Genomic DNA, 18666 nt, shown 5'->3' with positions numbered 1-18666 from the left:
CCAGGAAGTTCCTCAATGCTGTTTAGAAAAGTGCATCACAACCTGGAATCGATGGGTGTAAATGGTCAACACGAATAGGGAGCATGTGCCGCACCGAGTCACAGCGTCAGAGGCATCACACGAACAACCCACGCCCTCTACACGCAGAGACATCTCCTCGGCTCACTGTTCTGGAACACCTGCGTTCCAGATACTTAGAGTAATCAATCACGTATCAGGCACCATATTTAACTAATGGCTTCTGAACTTTCAACTAATATGTTTAGAAAGATAAAAAAACATGTCAATTTCTTTATAACTGCACCCTCTAGTGGCCCATCTTATCTATGAAAAAAACAAGAGCCACACAAGTGCCCACTTGCACACTCACCCGTCTTGTTACTCAGAGAACAGTGTGTCTGCCCATGCCTCCCATGCCTCCCCCCCCCCCCCCCACACACACACACACAGACTCACAAGTGCGCAAGCCCTCACAAAACTGGTTTACCACACACTCAATATAACCTTGGATCAAAAATTATCTCAAAATATAATATTATAAATACAACAACCATGACATGGCTCTCCCCAGCTTTTACAGTCGGCAGAGTAACAGGCCTGTGGGTTAAAAGGGCGCCTGGCAGATAGGCCCCTACATTCTCAGCGAAGGCTTTCCTTGCAAGGCCTTGGTGGCGAGCTCGGCTCTCTCCCGCAGCGCGCCAGCCTCCTCGGCACTGCGGTGCGCCTGCACGCTCTTCAGCAAGAAGTGGCTGATGAAGAGCTTCAAACCTTCACGCAGCACACCCAGCTTCGGGTTGTCGGACACCCTGGAAAGAAATCACACGAACTGTCAGACAAGTCGTCTACCTAGCTCTCCATTCTAGAAGTCTTGGAGCGAAGAAACGATTTATTTTACGAAGAGAACTCTTGCCTAGGCCTGTGTGGCTCAGTTGGTTGGAGCGTTGGTCCCGTACACAAAAGGTGGCAGGTTTGATTCCTGGTCAGGGCACATACCTAGGTTGTGGGTTCAATCCCCAGTTGGGGCACATGTGGGAGACAACTGATCAATGTTTCTCTCCCTCCCTGCCTCCTTTCCTCTCTAAAAAATAAAAATAAAAATAATTTGCAATGAAGAATTTAACATATCCTATTTACAAAAATCATTATTGGTTTGCTATCAGGCAGGTTTCCTGTTCCCGAAATCGAATGTATAACCTACTGTACTAGCTTAGAACTAAAATGGGAATGGGCTTAAGGAGATGTTGCTTTTACGAGTGACGTGTGAATGGGAACAGCCCCCTCTTTCCCATGACGTGCCGGCACAGCTGGGACCATACCTTGCGAAAATGAAACAGAGGTCTTCAACTTCTGTTCCCATCAACAGCACATGTAATACTTCTCGTAAAAAGTGGACTCTGGGTTTATCCAACTCACTGAATTCAACCACCTAATAGTTAGGATAGAAAGAAAAATAAAGTTACACTGATATAGTCAATAATTTCTAAGTAGAATAAAAAACAACCCTCCCTTAAATAAGGATATGTCTAGCTTTACGAAGTGACAGAAAGCCTACGCACTGCTGGTGGGGGCCAGCAGGCACTTAATTTCTAGACTCGAGTGAGCTGAAGCAACAAATAAAAAGGACTGTCATCACTTTCACTGCTGTCAGTAGTTCCATCTGTTACACACACCTTTAAAATGGAAAGTGGGAGTGACTTTGTCTTCAACAAGTGGGCCACCAGAGAAACCAAATTGGAGAAGTTGGTGGCTGGTAAGTTCTCTAAGTCTCGAAATTTGTCCCATATGCTGAACTGGAACGTCATCTAACGTAAGAATGGAAAAGAAGAAAAGTTTAAACACAACAAGTTATTAGAACAAATGACTAAGAATATGATCTAGCCCTTGCCAGTTTTGCTCAGTGGATAGAGCTTGGGCCTGTGGACTGAAGGGTCCTGGTTCGATTCTGATCTGGGCACATGCTCAGGTTGCAGGATCAAGTCCTAAAGGGGGGCGTGCAGGAGACAGCTGATCAATGACTCTCATCATTAATGTTTCTCTCTCTCTCCCCTTTTCCCCTCCTCTCTGAAATCAATAAAAGTATATTTAAAAAAAGAGAATACAATCTAAAGATACTCTGCTTATCTACTCACTTGTAATCTTAAAAATCAAAACTCTGAGGACAACTCTACTGTGCTTTCTGATGCTCAGGAGGGGACAGCAGACAGCCACACTCGGCCCCTCCAGCAGCAGGAACGTTGGAGGACAGTTTGGTGTGGCACCAGAGGCACTCCACGGTGACTGGGCTGTGACAGTCCCTCACCCGTGACCAGAAGATGACACGGCGGACACGGCTTTGGTTGTGGTCAGCTACTCTCCCCGGGACCTCAGACCCCGCCTGGGGTGGGCCGAGCCTGACAGAATGCTGAGAGGACAGCGGAGCTCGGGGAGCTGTCGGCTTCTAACAAGTTACCTGGAACCTCCTCTCATAGTCGCAGAACTTGCCGGCCAGGAAGGCGTAGAAAGGGTTGTACGTTTTCTCCTGCAGGCAGCAATCCATGAGAACGTGAACTACTTCCCTTTCCTGCTGGTCCTTAAGCCCAAGCCTACAAAACACCAACAGCAACGGTGACATTTCAATCCCAAATCTGAACAGGTTTCAGGCAGGGACCTTTCCAGGGCCACACCCTCTGGCAGTTTGGTTAAAAAGGAGTGGAGCCGAGGTGGGGTAACAAGGCAGGAGGGACAGGCCGGGCCCTGTCCCCACCCTCCCTGGCCTTGGTGACCATGGAGTCACTGATTGGTGAGTCTTGTGCCAGCTACAAAGGCCTGTCACTGAGGGACCAGTAACAGGACCAGCACTGGACTGTGATGCTCATCGCCAGATTCCGGCCATCGTCCGGACTTCCCACAGAAGCACGCTTCCTTCCAGTGCAGCGCTGAGCTCAGACAAGTGTCTAGTCCTGTACTATTTCCCTCCATTTCCTTCTGAATTTGAAGCAAATAAGGAAAATTACTATCACTCTCTTGAGGAGTACCTGCACTTCTTAAATCTTATTGCAACTAATTAACAGAAATGATACCAGACCTTTTAGAATTAGGAAGACGTTTAATCTAGAGATTTTAAGTAATTCATGACAACCAGCAGCCACTGAGAACTGTCAACTGGTTACCTAAAAAATTTTTAGTTAATCCTCACCTGAGGATACATTTTTTTCTTTTATTTTTAGAGAGTGAAAGGGAGGAAGGGAGAATTAGAGAAACACATCGGTTGCCTCTCACACGCACCCCAACCAGGTACATGCCCTCGACAGGGAATCAAACCCTAGACCCTTGGTGCTCAGGCTGATGCTCTAACCACTTAGCAATACCTTCCAGGGCTCACCTAAGTTTTAATGAAAATGTATTATAACCTGGAAGTATTAGCAGCCAGTGGGTAGGAGCAAGGTTGCTGAGCCCAGACGCTGGGTCCAGGGGAGGAGCAGGCCAGTCCAGCAGCCTGATCCCAGATGCAACGTCAGCATCTTACTCCCTCAACATCTACAATATCTGTTCAGGTGGCCAAGCGTTCACCCAAGTGCTTACTTTAGAAGCTTCTCAAATGCGTCCAAGAAATCTTCACTAGTCATAATCGTACAAAATATGTTTCTCCTGACGTCGGTGTTCATTCTCTGCTTTCGGGCGAGTTCCAGCATCTTGGCGCTAATCTGAAAGGGGCGACGATTGAGATGTGGATCACACAAGTTTAATGAGATCTGTGACTGTGGTTTTGCTGCAGTCGCTGGAGTTAGGTTTCTAAAAAAGAATGTGTATGATTCTGTGCCTTGCCCTAAGCATAACTGTAAACTGTAGGCGCGTGTATGTAAATGCAACATCTTTATTCTTGGGCAGCTCCCCAGGAAGGGAACACACCAGGAAGGACCAAGAGAGGCCAGGTGAGAACACACCGGCCGTGGGAGGCTCCGGGGTCAGGCCAGTCAGCCTGAGCAACAAGGGGTCAGGACATGGGTGCGTGGTCAGAGCAGAAGAGCTGCGGGATGTGGGATGCTGACACGGAAAAGGGCTTCAGGGGGGAAAAGTGAAGTATAAAGCACAAAGAAGTCCACAGAATTTTGCCCATCTGAGTTCCGGGTTCGTGCCCGGCGGCCACATTTCCTGGGAAGCAACGTGTCTGTCTGCAAACCTGTTCTAATGCTCCATGCCCTCATCCAGTCAGCTTGTAACTCTTTCATGTACATGTTTTTGGGACGTGAAACAAACTCCTTAAAAAGTAACAACAGAAACTGAATTAAATTGTATCACAGAACAGCACCAATTCTACAAGGTATGCAAATAAGCCCTGGCTGCCCATCGCAATAACCCAACCGAGAGGAGGGCGGCCACTCCGGGGAGCCAGGGGGCGCCGGGGACACAGCAACGCGCCTGGTAGCAGCGAGCCGGGTGCGTACCGTGCCCGCAAGTGGCTTCTGCAGGGCCTTCTGCTGACTGCTGTCGATCATCGGGGCCCCGCTCCAGGCCGACCCCACGATCCACCAGCGCCCAGTCTGCTCCGCATTCAGGACGCTGTCCCAGGACACGCGCAGCTGAGATTCCGTGCCCGCGCCGGCGCCACGCACCTAACGGAAGGAAACGGAGTTGGTCAAAGGCTTCAGATGGACCAGTCTACCTCCCTCCTCCCCCACCTCCTCTTTCCAACAATGGCATTTCTGCTGCATGCACACTGTGATGAGTCACCGACAACGGGGACGTCACCATGTGGAATAATGCCAAGTGAGAGAGGCACTCTCCCAGGGTCTGTCTGAGGTCTGCGGGCCCCCCCGCCCCCGTCTCTGGTACGTTGTCACAGCAGAGCAAGAGGCTCAGGCTCAGGCCACAGGGATGCTCCGTCTGGCTGGCGGTGGGACACTGCCTAGAGGGGCCTGCAGTTGGCTGAGTCAGCGGTTCTGGATCTGACTAAAGAAAGGGCAGAGACTCGCCTGACTGGGTCTCAGGTAAAAATCCCCAGGGAGCGCAAATGAAATAGACAAACCCCCTCTTCCATGCTGAACGCCTCTGGTTCTGATGGGCCTCTTCCAAGGGCACCAGAAGGTTCTATTGTGGTTCTGTTGTGCAGGCGAGTCCAGCACCACGGGCTCAGTCTCGGGGGTGCTTACCGCCCAGGGACGCCCTGCACATGGCCGCCCACAGGCTCTCACCTCACAGACTCCTGCTGACAGGCCAGGCACTTGCCTCCCAGCCTTCCACTCCATGGTGGGCTCCTGTCCACATGGAGGCCCAAACCAGTCACAGTCAAGGTACTTACCAAAGCTCTTTGCAATTTCCTCAGTTTCTCCACAGGCTCAGGGTCATAACCCGGAATCTTCCGCATGTCATTGTTCTTCAGTGCCAACATCGTCTCCAGCATAAACCGAATCTTTAAAAAAAAAGAGAGAGAAAACATCATTTCAAATTGTGTAAACAACTTACCTTCAACTTGGGAGTAAGAAAACCAACCCTGCATGTGGCCTCACTGGAGATGGTCTCAGGCAGCCTATCTCTGCTGCAGCCTCTGCAGTATTTTAACAGAAATTAGATCCAGCAGGGACCTCCACTGGGCTGACCACTCCCACAGATCTCCTCTCTTCTGCTCCTTCTGCCCCACTGCCCCAAACCCTGTGATGCCCCCTCCTGTGCTCCTCCCTCCTGGCCCTGTGCTCTGAGTCACTCCGCCTGTTGCTATTCCTTCCCCACTCATGGCCTTTTTATTTTTTCATCTTTTAAATTGAAAATGTTACACTTAGAGAAAAGTTGCTAGACTACTACAGACACTTCCCAGAAACCCTTTTCTGAGATTTCTCCAATGTTGACTTTTTAAAAAATAACATTTTTATCGACTTCAAAGAAGAAAGGGAGAGATAGAAACATCAATGATGAGAGAAAATCAATGATATGCTGCCTCCTGCACAACTCCTACTGGGGATGGAGCCTGTGCCCTGACCAGGAATCGAACCGTGACCTCCTGGTTCATAGGCTGCCACTCAACCACTGAGCCACGCCAGTCGAGCAAATGTTGGCTTTTTATTGATATAATTCACATACCACAAATTCACTTATTGAGTGTATGCTTAGTATATATTCAGGATTGGGCAACTATCGCCATAATTTTAGAATTTTCATCACTTCGCCCCCTCAAAAAGAATCTCAAAACACATTTACAGGTACGCCCCAATTCCCCCATCTCCCAGCCCTAGGCAACCATGAGTGTACTTCTATCTCGCTGACTTCAGGGTTTTAAGTTTGACCTCTGGGCATTCAACGTGGGGTCAACTTCTCTTTTGGAACACTCCTGTCTGGCTCCTGTGACCTTCCTCCTGCTCTTCCTCCCCTCAACCGTGCAATCCCAATGCCTGTCAGCTTTGCAACCGTGGCCTCAGGACCTCCTCAGAGGGCTCAGACCACACCTCCTCCCAGTGAATCCAGGGACTGCCACTGTGGGATTCCAGAAACTAGCCAGGCTTCCCTCGTGTGTGCTGCTGTCCACGAAAGGCCCACAGTGAGAACCTGGGCTGACCCACCCTCTCCATTCCCCGCTTCCCTCCCACCCACACCAGCCCGGTCAATCTTGACTCCCACACCCCTCCATACAAGTGAGCTAACCCTTGCCACTGCTGCCGTGGAGCTCCCTGCCTCTTGTACACTGTACCTCCCTCTTGTACATTGTACCAAAGCGACACTTCCCATGTTATTTTCCCACTCAGAACCCTCAGTGCCTCCAGGATAAAAGGCAAAGTCCCGAGAACCGAGGCTTCTGTGCCCTCCTCCATCTTTTTTTTTTTTTTAATTTTTAAAAAAATTATATATATTTTAATGATTTTTTACAGAGAGGAAGGGAGCGAGATAGAGCTAGAAATGTTGATGAGAAACATCGACCAACTGCCTCTTGCACACCCCCTACCGAGGATGTGCCTGCAACCAAGGTACATGCCCTTGACCATAATCGAACCCGGGACCTTTCAATCCACAGGCCGACACTCTATGCACTGAGCCAAACCGGTCTCGGCCCTCCTCCATCTTTGAATCTGAGGTGGGAACAATGCTCAGCCCTTGTTCTAGAAGGGGAAACTGAGGCTTGTAAGATTCAGGTCACACTGCTGTTCAGTGGCTGAGCCTGAACTCCAGGTAAGCTAACACCCGAGCCCTGAGGCCTTTCTCAGTAAGCATTTTTTGATTGGATGAGTGTTAAATAAATTGATTCTTAAACTCACAAAATACCCAAGTTCTTAGTAAAGAAACAAGGTTCGTTCACATATTAAAGATAAAACCATCTAATCACAGGAGCAAAAGGTAACAGATTGCTAGGATATGAAACATAATATTTACCCCAAACACTTATTTTTTAAGTGCTGGTCAGTTTCTGAGCATTAGGCACTTAGGAAGCAGGTCGAGTGACCCCTCGTACCCTGGTCTGGTCCCGGAACTTGCTGCCTGCCTCGCTGGCTTTGGCCTGGGTCTCTGTGATTAGTTCCTTAAGTGACAAAGCATCATCTTTTCTCAAGGAAAAGCCCACATTTCTCAGCATTAACAGGATCAGTTCGATATCTTTCTCTGTGAAAGTTCCAATAAGCTTTTTCAAAATGTCGAAGATGAGGAGAGACTGTACCACGTGGAAGTTATACAAATGGGCAATGATGGTGAACAGGTTGTCACACTCTTTGCCCTCGCTTCCCTTTTTATAGACGGCATCAAACTTCCTCACCACGGCCTCCAGAAAGTGCGCTCCAACCTGCAGAGAGAACAGACCAGATGTCATTGCCAGCACCTGACCATCGTGGCAGCAAGTTACTCTCAGGGATCCTTCTTTTCAACAAGCTTAAATGTTTATGCTGAGTCAGTACTTTTCAAATTAATGCGTAAGTATACACATGGTAGGATATGCACTCCTGCAGGGCATATGCTTTAAAACCCAGTCTGAGTGTGCAGTATTGATACACAACACAGACGGGTGAATGAAGCACAATCTGTCACAGCACTCGAACCTCCCCTGAAGTACACTCTCTTGCTTCTAAACCGAGGTGGCCTGCTTTGGCCAGCAGCCATCTGGTTCCTTGGAAAAGTGGCCTGACGTCTCAGTCTGCAACGCAGCACAGATAACAGCACTCATTCTGAAGCGCAGGCTGAGCCTGGAGGAGGTGGAAGCAGGAAACCTGGGCGGGGGGGGGAAGGTTAGTGTGGCTGGTTAAATTGTGGGTGCAGGTGAACTGGACTAGACAGGTCAATATACATGTCATTGCCAAAGTGCAAAAACTAAATGCTAGAAGACTCCGAGAAAAGCACGAATGACAACTCCACAGAGGCCAGCATCCATAGGCTGGGGATGTTCTTTAGTTAATAAATAACTTTAGCCCTAGAAGGTTTGGCTCAGTGGATAGAGCGGTGGCCTGCGGACTGAAGGGTCCCAGGTTTAATTCCAGTCAAGGGCATATGTCCGGGTTGCGGGCTTGATTCCCAATAGGGATGTGCAGTGAGGCAGCCCATCAATGGTTCTCTCTCGTCATTGCTGAGAAGGCAGGCGCCCGGGCTCCGTCACACTGCAGGGAGGAGTGGACTCGCCACGGTGAGGGAGAGTTGCTCTCAGAAATAAAACCCTGACTTCAGGAGGCCGACTCCCTCCCCACAAAGCCTGAGCCTGTCCTCTGCCCACACGTCCTGCACGGGCCACCGTGCCGGCAGAAGTTGGCTACCTGTAATGAGCACGTACCCAGGCCCCCGAGGATGCTCACTCCTTGTAAAACTCGCTAGGCCAACTGCAGAGGCAGAAACAGAGGCAGGAGCTGAGCTCTGGCCTCGGGTAGCAGCTGCCGCACACTGCTGTCAGGGTGGGACCCGGACACCACAAAGGAGACTCATCCTGGAGTCTGTGTGTGGTATAATCAGAGCCCCGCCTCTGTAAGCCCCAGTGATTCTCCAGACTGGGACTGAGAGAGCGAAGATCAGCACATGAAATGGCTGAAGACCAGGGCCCCGGAGCCAAACCATGTCCCTCCCCTGCCCCAGCTTATGGGCTGGGACGTCACACAGCTCCTCTGGCTTTGCTGAACTTGCAAAGAGGGGTCTAATCAACATCTGCTCTAAGTACCTCGCTGGGAGACCGCCAGGACCCGCAGCGAGGACATGGAGCCTGGACCACAGGGCCTCCTGCAGCGGTGCTCTGCGGCTAGGCTGTTCTAGGGTAGGGCTATCAGAGGCAGAGACACAAACCCACCATTAAGACCCTCCCCCACAGAGTCCCAAGTTCTCCTTGAAAAGAAACTCCACCCGCTAAGTAAGCATCATGGCCGACTTGCCGCCCATTTGCCTCCCTTTTCTGCACTCTGGAAGCAGACGCCTTCCTTCACCTTCAGCGACCTGGGAGCGGCCACACGGAGGGCATGGGGTACGGACTTGGAGGGTGGTGAAGGGGTGGGGACAAGGACACTCAGCGGCGCCGATTAGGCACCAGAGTGTGCAGGACCCCACGTCATCTGACAGACCCCATAAGAAAAAGCCCCGCCCCAGACAAGGACATGGGCCTGCCTGCTGGCTCCAAGCCTCGGCCTGTCACTGTCTCCTCACAGGGACTAGCTTTACCTGACATTCTGGTGGCCTTCTTCGTTATGAAAAAAAGAAAACAAGTTTTCTGATCAGTACAAACACCTCAGAGGTAAGATCACACCTTCACTGCCTTCTGAACTCCGGAAATAAGTCAGTGTTCAAGAGGAAACACAAAGAAAATGAAGGCAAGTCTGAGACATAAGCCAGAGGAAGATAAACTAATAAATAACAAAGACATGCTAGAATGAACCCCACACAAAGGCAACAGTTAACCAAAGCAATTATTTCCTGGATGTGGTTTAGAAGGTGACACAGAGCAGGCTGTGCTGAGCCGCCTGCGACTGGCCTCCACAGCAAGCACCGCGCAGAGCCACTCCGCCTACCTCGATGCCCACTGTGCGGTGCAGAATGCTGACCAGGAGGACGTGCTCCATCACCAGCCTGCCCGGCATGGCCGTGCCCGGAGCGCAGGCGCTCATGAGGATGCCGGTCAGGGTGTCGCTCATGTCCTTCCTGCTGTGGGCCATGTACAGCTCCTCCAGCTGCCCGCTGATGGATGCCATGTTCGGCTCACTCAACCTGCAGACAGTTGTAATGACAGAGCCGCAGTGACGTTTCAAAATGGGAATTACTTTTTAGGTCAATTAAAAAAAAAAACAGAAAAAGGTATCAATACCACCAATGCCCACATCCTATTTCATGGACACACTGCCTCATGGACAATGCTGACCTTGCCACAACATATACGAGGAGCACACGATCCTCCGGAACCTGCAACACCGAGACTGCAGTTTTTTCTTTCCGGCTGAAATGCAGCCACAGTGCAGGACACACAGGACTCCCCTTTAAGAGCTAACCCGCCATGCCCATGGAGGACACACTGGGCCCCCTTAAGACCAGAGACGGTGCTGAGGATGCTGCACTGGAACGCCGCCCCAATGCCCCCAGGGAACCATCCTTGCACATCAGTATGTGCCGTTGGGAAAATTCCAACATCCCATTTTCCTGCCCATACGAAAATCTTGGGCTCCTAAACATGAGGAGAGGTTGCCCATCTCCTGGCTGGAGAAGGAAGGAACCATGTGCACACGGAAGCTGCGCACTGCACCTGTGCTCACAACCAACGTTAAAACAGCTTGTTTAGCCCTGGCTGGTATGTCTCAGTACCAGCAAAGAGTTGTGAGTTCGATTCCCAGTCAAGGGCATGTAACTGAGCTGCAGGTTCAATATCTAGCCCTGGTTGGGGCACGTTCAGGAGGCAACCAATCAATGTTTTACATGGATACCACCCCCCCCCCTCAACCCCTCCCTCCCTCCGCTCTCCCTTTCACTCTCTCTAAAAATCAATGGAAAAATATCCGTGAGTGAGGATTAACAACAAAAAGCAGAATTTCAGGATACACCATGGAAACAGTGTTTTGTTTTCATCAGTAAGAAAAATTTTAAAAAGCAATTGGGGACCGGGGGGTGGGGTGGGGTGGTGGTGGTGATGATAGGGGTAGGAGAGCCATGGGCACCGATTCTGCAGAGCTGTATGTACACACACACACACACACACACACACACAGAATGAGCCTGGAATGGAGGCCACACTCCTGCTTGGAGGGCCACATTGGATCATGATCTCGCTCTGCAGGGAAGAGGGTCCATCCTGCTGCCCCTGCCCCAGGACTTCTCAGAATAACCACGTGGGGCAGCTACACTGCTTTCAGACTCTGACAGGTTCAATGTAACAGAGAGAAAAGGTGAGGAGTAAAAAAAAAAAAAAAGAAAGAAAGAAGCCGATCAGTGGCCACAGTCCTGCCCCTTCACTGTTTTAATTCCTGGGATAGTTTCTGTATATTTATTTATTTTTAAAATACATTTTTTACTGATTTCAGAGAGGAAGGGAGAGGGAGACAGGTAGAAACATCAATGATAAGAGAGAAACACTGATAGCTGCCTTCTGCACATCCCACACTAGGGATTGAGCCTGCAACCCAGGCCTGTGCCCTGGCTGGGAATCGAATTGTGACCTTCTGCTTCATAGGTTGTCGCTCAACCACTGAGCCATCCTGGTCTGGCTAGCTCTATTTTTAGAAAACAAACAATCTCTTTCAGTGACAATATAACTGTGTTTCGAGGTTACCTGTTAATTAGGCCTTGGACATGCTTCTTTAGCCGTTCTCTCTCTTCCTTTTTCCGGGCATCCACTGTCTCCTCCGCTCGCAGCACATGAGGGGGGATATACTTTCCCGCATTTTCACAAAGACTCTGCTAGAAAGGACACAAGTTACAAAAACGTACACAAACTATGCTGTAACCATTGACTACAGCTGGATGCGGTGCATACATGAGGCAACCAATTAATGTGACTCTGTTGCAACCACTGACTCTGCTGTAACCATTGACTACAGCTGCTTACACACATCAGCATCAGTAGAGCATCCCTCAGCACCTGTGGGGTCATCATTTGCGCTGATGTCAATATATTTCCCCATTCATTCTGTTCTTCCCTCTGTTCAACCTGGCTGTGTCCCTCTGGGATCTTGACCAAGGTTTAACTTCCAGGGATAGAGCACACAAACACCAAATGTACCACCAGTTTTGGAGGGAAAGGGTTCTAAAATAATTTCAATCTTCCCTGGCCAGGTGGCTCAGTGTTGTCCCATATGTCAAAAGGTTGCAGGTTTGATCCCTGACCAGGGTGCATGCATCGATATTTCCCTATCACAGTAATGTTTCTTTCTCTTCCCCTTCCCCCTCTCTAAAAATCAGTAAAATATGGTAATTTCAAATTTATTGAAAACTAGGATCTAAATTTACATGCTAAAATAAAAATAAACTCACTGCTCACTAGCTCCGAGCATGTCAACTGCAAGGATTACAAACTGTGACCACTGGCCAGCACTCCCCGGGCACCCGCGTGACAAGTCTTTGGGAAACATCTGTGCCAGGTGCTCCAGCTAATAATGCGGATTTCCAATAGGTGGAAGTTACACACACGTTGATATATATGCGATTTGATATGTACGCTATTTTGTTGTATTGACAAGCTTCAAAACTTCATATGCCAAATTTGCTGAAGGTGTTAACATCATATCTTTACGCTTAAAATGTGGAATTTCGTGACAAAAAAAAAAAAAGAGTATTTGTGGGAAGTTTTAATTCATTATTTTGAAGAAAAGTGCTGCTGAATACTTTGGGAAGTTTATGGTGAACATTCTCCATCTCAAGATACTGTGAACGCTGGTTTAAATGCTTTAAAAGTGATGAGTTTGATGTGAAAGACAAAATCCAGGTCAAGTGGCCGAAGCCAGTTTGGCTCAGTGGTAGAGCGTGGGTCTGCGGACTGAAAGGTCCCAGGTTCGATTCCGGTCAAGGGCATGTACCTGAGTTGTGGGTACATCCCCAGTGGGGGGTGTGCAAGAGGCAGCTGGTCGGTGTTTCTTTCTCATCGACATTTCTATCTCTCTCTCTCCCTTCCTCTCTGTAAAAAATCAATAAAATATATATTTTTTTAAAAATCTAGGTCAAGTGAAAAAATTTGAAGATCAACTATAACAAGCATTATTGGATGAAGATGCATGTCAAACTCAAAAACAACTTGCAGAAAGATTAAACATTGCTCAGTAAACAATTTCCGATCTTTTACAAACAATGGGAAAGATTTTAAAGGAAGAAAAATGGGTGCCACATCAACTGAACAAAAGGCAAATGGTAAACTGAAAAGGCATCAGTAAAATGTTGCTTCAACAGCATGAAAGTCTTTTTTGAATAGAATTGTGATGTGATGAAAAGTGGATTTATGTCGAAACCGGTTTGGCTCAGTGGTAGAGCGTCGGTCTGTGGACTGAAGGGTCCCGGGTTCAATTCCGGTCAAGGGCATGTACGTTGGCTGCGGGCACATCCCCGGTAGGGGATGTGCAGGAGGCGACTGGTCGATGTTTCTCTCTCATCGACGTTTCTGGCTCTCTATCTCTCTCCCTTCCTCTCTATAAAAAAATCAATAAAAAAATTTATTAAAAAAAAAGAAAAGTGGATTTATTTTGAGAATGCCAGTTGCACAGAATTATAGGTCAACCATCATCATCAACTACAAATGCCAAATCACTTCGGAAAAAAGACAATGCTCTGCGTTTGGTAGGATCAGGAAGGTGTCGTGTATTGTGAGCTTCTAAAACCAGGTGAAATTATTAGTACTGATCGCTACCGACAACAAATAATCAATATGAACCACGCTTTGATCGTGAAATGACCAGAATGTCCCAGAAAACACAGCAAAGTAACTTTGCATCATGATGATGAACCATCACAAGTTACTTTAAAACCAGTTAAAGACATGTTAAAAGATCTTGCCTGGGAAGTATGAACCCACCCAGTGTATTCACCAGACCTTGCTCCTTTAGATGGCCACTTGTTCAGATCGATGGCACACGCACTTTCTGAGCAGCACTTCAAAATGTACAAAGAAGTGGAAAATTGGGTCTCTGGTCTACCTCGAAACAAGAAAAGTTCTTTTGGAATGGTATCCACAAATTACCTGAAAGGTGGGGGAAATGTGTAGCTAGTGATGGACATTACTTTGAATAAAGCACTTTTGATGTTTCTCTTGAAATTACCGCATTTTCTTTGATTATAAAATCCGCATTATTAACTGGTACACCTAGTAATCATGGCCCTTGGTGTTAATGACTTAAACCTAGTTGGCGGAAGCACTGATGTACATGGAAACAGTTCCACTTGTGACACCCTTAGTTCACACTGTATGCCAATGACCTCAACAGCCTGGGGAAGAAAACCAGGAAGAATAAAAAATAATGTTCTAAGACAGGAACTACAGCACTCAGGAGCTGCTCACAACGGGCTGGTCAAAGGTACCAGGGAGAGAAGGAAAGGCAGCTTGTTACCTAAGATGGAGTCAGAGATGCTGACGTGGACATCACTTAAACTCCACACTGAGACACTGAGGAAAAGTCAGGCAGCAGAAGCAATATATTTAGAGGAAAATGATCAAGTACAGCGGCCCCTTTATTGGCAGGGGATCGGTTCCGAGCCCATCGATGCTTGCACTGCAGGTAGTACTAACCTTTACACTTAAAGGAAGCACTGTGCACACACACACTGTGGGGCCATTACTAAGTGAAGTAAGGCCTATTGGAACACAAGCGATGCAATGCTATGACAACTGATCTGAAAACTCGGATGCTATGGCTACTCAGTGACTCAAAGGCGGGTAGCAAATAGTGTGGAAGATTCCTGGATGGAGCACAACATGAGATTTCATCACCCTTCTCAGAACATGGCACCATTTAAAACTTATGAACTGCCCGGTGGTTGATCATCGACCTATGAACCAGTAGGTCATGGCTCAATTCCTGGTCCGGCACATGCCTGGTTTGCGGGCTTGATCCCCATGGTAGGACATGCAGGAGGCAGCCAATCAATGATTCTCTCTCATCACTGATGCTTCTACCTCTCTCTCCCTCTCCCAACCCCTTTGAAATCAATAAAAATACATTTTAAAAAAACAGTAATTAAAGAAAAAAGCAAAATTGTGACTAAGGGGCCACGGATGTGAGGAGGAGGACTTCCAGAGGCTGCCTGCAAGGGGCCTGTGGGGGTGGAGCTGGAGCAGGGGAAGGCGCAGGCCTGGACTGCTGTGTCCTGGCTTGTGAACTTGACCTTCGATGCCAGACTATGGAAGTGAGTGCTAGAGTTTCAAACTCACACCACTCACTCCAGGAGCAGCTGGAGAGGAAAAGGCTCGGTGAGGGAAGAGGGGTCACAGCCAGGTTGGACGAATGGAGATGTCCTCTTGGGCCACCGGTGGGGCTGGCCATCTAGTCCCTGGGATGAAAAGCCTCTGGAGAGCTTTTCTCCCTAACTTTTCGTTATGGAAACCTACGAACATAAAAGTAGGCAGAATAACCGCTTTACCCTCTCAGGTCAAATACATCACTTGTGCCCGGATCCCACGCTCTGTCCGTCACTTTGAGCAGTGGCTGTTCACACCGTACCTGATCCGCTGCGTCCACGTCCTCCGGGGGATCTTCAGTGCTTTCTTCGACTTCTGCAAACCGGACTCGCCTTCCGGCGCCTTTCCCCTTCGCTCTCCCCTCTGCCGCTGCTTTTCTCAGCTTCTCCGCCGGCACACCCTCCTCCTGCTCGCCCTCGTCGCCCTGCTCCCCGCTTCCGTCCTCCGAGTCGCTCTCCACGTCGCCTTCGTCCTCGGCCTCGCTCTGCACGTCGCCTTCGGGGTCTGTCTGTCCGTCCTCCTCCTCGCTGCTGCTGTCGCACAGGCCACTCCCCGCCCCCGCCCCCGCCCCCAGGGCTCCCAGGATGTAGTCGAGTCCGTCGCGGGCGAAGCTGAGCGGCACAGAGCTGGCGTCTCCCTTCCTCCTGCGCTTGTTCAGGCCCAGGCAGCGCTCCAGCTTGCGGATCTCTCGGTCCTCCTCCTCGTTGGCCGCCAGGAGCGCCCGTCTCCGGGCGGCGTTGGCAGCGGCGGAGGGCCGGGTGCTGCGGGCGGCAGCCCTGGTCGGGGCCGGGGGAGGCGGCTCTGGGGCCCGGGGAGGCGGCCGTGGGGCCCCGGGTGGCGGCCGTGGGGCCCCGGGTGGCGGCCGTGGGGCCGGCCCGCCTCGCCCCTCGGCGCCGTCCGCCCGGGGCCCGCTCCCCGGCCCGGGTCCGCCGCCCGGGCTCCGCGCGGGGGCCGCTGTCCTCTGGAGCCGGCGCGCCTTCCTCAGCTGCCGCTTCTCCTTCCTCAGCTCCCGGCGGCTCTTCCTCCCGCCGGGCCGCGCGCGCCGCTCCGCCCGGGGCGCCTGGCGGCCGCCGGGCTGGCCCTCGGAGGTCGCCTGCACGAACTCCTCCACCGCGAGCTTCAGCCGCTTCAGGGCCACCCCGCCGCCGCCAGGCCCGCGCCCTTCCCCGCGCTTCCCGCGGCCCACGCGCCGCCGGCAGCCGCCCCGGCCCGACGCTCCCGCGCCGGCGGACGCCGCCATCTTCCGGACGGACCGATGCTGACTTCCGGGACGGAAGGGACTTCCGGGTAGAAAGCGGCGCGCCCCGCCGAGCAAGGCGGGCGGGGTGGCGCCCCCTGGCGGCGGGAGGGCGGTGGCGCAGGGAACTGCGCAGCCGCAGTGAGTCAGCCTCAGAACAGATTGTAAACCCAGTAGATGGTGACTTCGGAGCTGCGTCCTCTCTTCATCCACGAAAGCCCTGCAGATCACGGTACAGAGGCCTCTGCACGCCCTGCCACAGAAGGAGCGTCGCAGAGCGTGAATCTCTTCACACGTGGGTGCATTTACCTGGGTGAGAACAGGCCCATAGGAAACTGTCCTGTTGTTTCTACGTGTATTTATGGGGATCTTCATACTCAGCCTGCTGTTCTGAGACATGTTTCCACTCAACGCCCGCCTCAGTGTCTCCGTGTGCTGTGTGATTCTTCTCCTGGGGTGGTGCTCCACCACGTACTCCTCTGTTGATAGACATGCACCCCGTGATCCAGTGTCCCTAAGTCCATGCCTATGGAGATCGTGAACGTGACCTTATTTGGAAATAGGGCCTTTGCAGACAGGGCTAGGATTAGGTGGGCCCTGACTGCAAGTAGAGTGTTCTTAAAAGAGGGAAAATGGACTCACTCACAGGGAGAAGGACATGCGATGGGGATGGGGTGGGGATGACAGTTTCCAAGCCAAGGAAGCAAGGACAGCTGGCCACCACCAGCAGCTGGGAGACACCTGGGCTGATCTTCTCTTGCAGGCCCAGAAGGAGCCCACCCTGCCCGCACCTGGACTTCTGGGAGTGAGTATTTCACAGGCTGAGGTGGAGCCCTGTAGGCTGGGCGAGCTTCAGTGTGGAGAGAGCTCTGGTAGCTGCTCACCGGCCTGGATCACAGTCTCCTAAGCTCCTGGAGAGAAGCGCCAGGGCAGGGAAAGGGACTCCCAGCCGCAGCCTGCAGTCTAGGGGTTTGGAGCAGCAGGAGGGGGTGCCTGGGGCACTGCCCTACCCCTGCATCCCTGGTACCTTCCATTTCATACCGACTGGTGGGGCCATGGCTCATTTCTGCCTAGAGGGCCTGGGAACCAGTATGCAGGGCTGTGCAAGGGAGAGCCAAGAATAGGCGTGACAAAGCTCATCTCCGCCCTAGCTGGTTGCTCAGTGATTAGAGCATTGGCCTGGGGACTGATGGATCTTGGGTTCATTTCTGGTCAAGGGTCACATACCTCTGTTGCAAGCTTGATCCTCAGCCCCATTGGGGCCAGAGACAACCAAGCAATGTGTCTCTGCCCCTCCCTTCCACTCTTTCTAAAATTAATGCGAAAAATATCCTTGGGTTAGGATGAACCACAACAACAAAAGCTCATCCCCATCTGTGCCCACTCCTCCGGTCCCCATTCTCTCAGCACCCTCGCCACCCACCATGACTCTGCAGGGTCTGCCTCCTGTCATTGCACCCAGGAGCCCAGGCCTCTCTCTCATTCAATGATTGCTCTGGTGCTCATTGGGAGATGGAGTCAGTCACCCTTTCTGACACACCATTTGACAGGCACCAGATGAATTAAGCCCGTTTATTCCTGCAGAGGGCTGAGCGGGGGCTGGCACACAGTAGCTGCTCAGGAAGTGAATGTCAGCGCCCTCCCAGACCCCTCTCCAGGCATTGGGGCAGTGGTGGACAGGGAGTTCTGTTTCTCTGGGCCTGGTGAAAGGGCTGGCTGCAAACATAAAACAGTCCATTCATGACACAGAGGCTGACAGGTGTGCAACAAGGCAGGTGGCAGAGTGCTGTGTGCATGCATGCGTGCATGAGCGTGTGTGTGTGTGTGTGTGTGTGTGTGTGTGTGTGTTCCTACCTGTGTCTGTGCATGCAGAGATGGCTGGAGAGGTGGGCAGGGCCGGGGGTGAAAGGTCACTAGGTTTTGTGTTTATTCTGGGAGTACTGGGAACCTCCAAGTGTTTTAAGTGGACAAGTGGGTAAGAGTGTGGGGGCAGCAGCCTAAATGGAGCTGCATTTGGAAAAGATCGCCCTGCTGTGGGCAGGACTGACCCAGGCTGGTCAGAATGACAGACAGGCCGAAGGCTGGGGCATCAGACACTTGTTCCCCAGCCTGGAAAACGCTGTTGATTGGGGCTTTGTCTGATGAA

General features: G+C 51.0%; 1 protein-coding gene across 2 annotated transcripts; it reads right to left on the bottom strand.

Annotated features, from left to right (window-relative positions):
* Positions 1 to 510: 510 nt before the first annotated feature.
* Positions 511 to 18342, bottom strand: NOM1 (nucleolar protein with MIF4G domain 1). Of its 2 annotated transcripts, none has more exons than XM_084897498.1 (11): positions 15546 to 18342; positions 11675 to 11802; positions 9930 to 10125; positions 7415 to 7738; positions 5279 to 5389; positions 4425 to 4592; positions 3562 to 3683; positions 2450 to 2582; positions 1671 to 1802; positions 1317 to 1426; positions 511 to 806 (listed from the first exon to the last, which is right to left on the bottom strand). In XM_084897498.1, exons 1-11 carry the CDS (start codon positions 16917 to 16919, stop codon positions 632 to 634), a joined length of 2973 nt encoding a protein of 990 aa, XP_084753624.1. In that variant the 5' UTR covers positions 16920 to 18342; the 3' UTR covers positions 511 to 631. The 2 variants fall into 2 exon arrangements, with proteins under 2 accessions (XP_084753624.1, XP_084753625.1); XM_084897499.1 differs by having other exon boundaries at positions 11675 to 11799; positions 15546 to 18339.
* Positions 18343 to 18666: the final 324 nt, after the last annotated feature.

This window comes from Pipistrellus hanaki (genome assembly GCF_964339955.1).
Source record: "Pipistrellus hanaki genome assembly, chromosome: 10".
In the NCBI taxonomy this organism is placed as follows: Eukaryota; Metazoa; Chordata; class Mammalia; order Chiroptera; family Vespertilionidae; genus Pipistrellus; species Pipistrellus hanaki.
The sequence above is the reverse complement of the archived record's forward strand: the minus strand, read 5'-3'. Positions and strand labels throughout refer to the sequence as shown.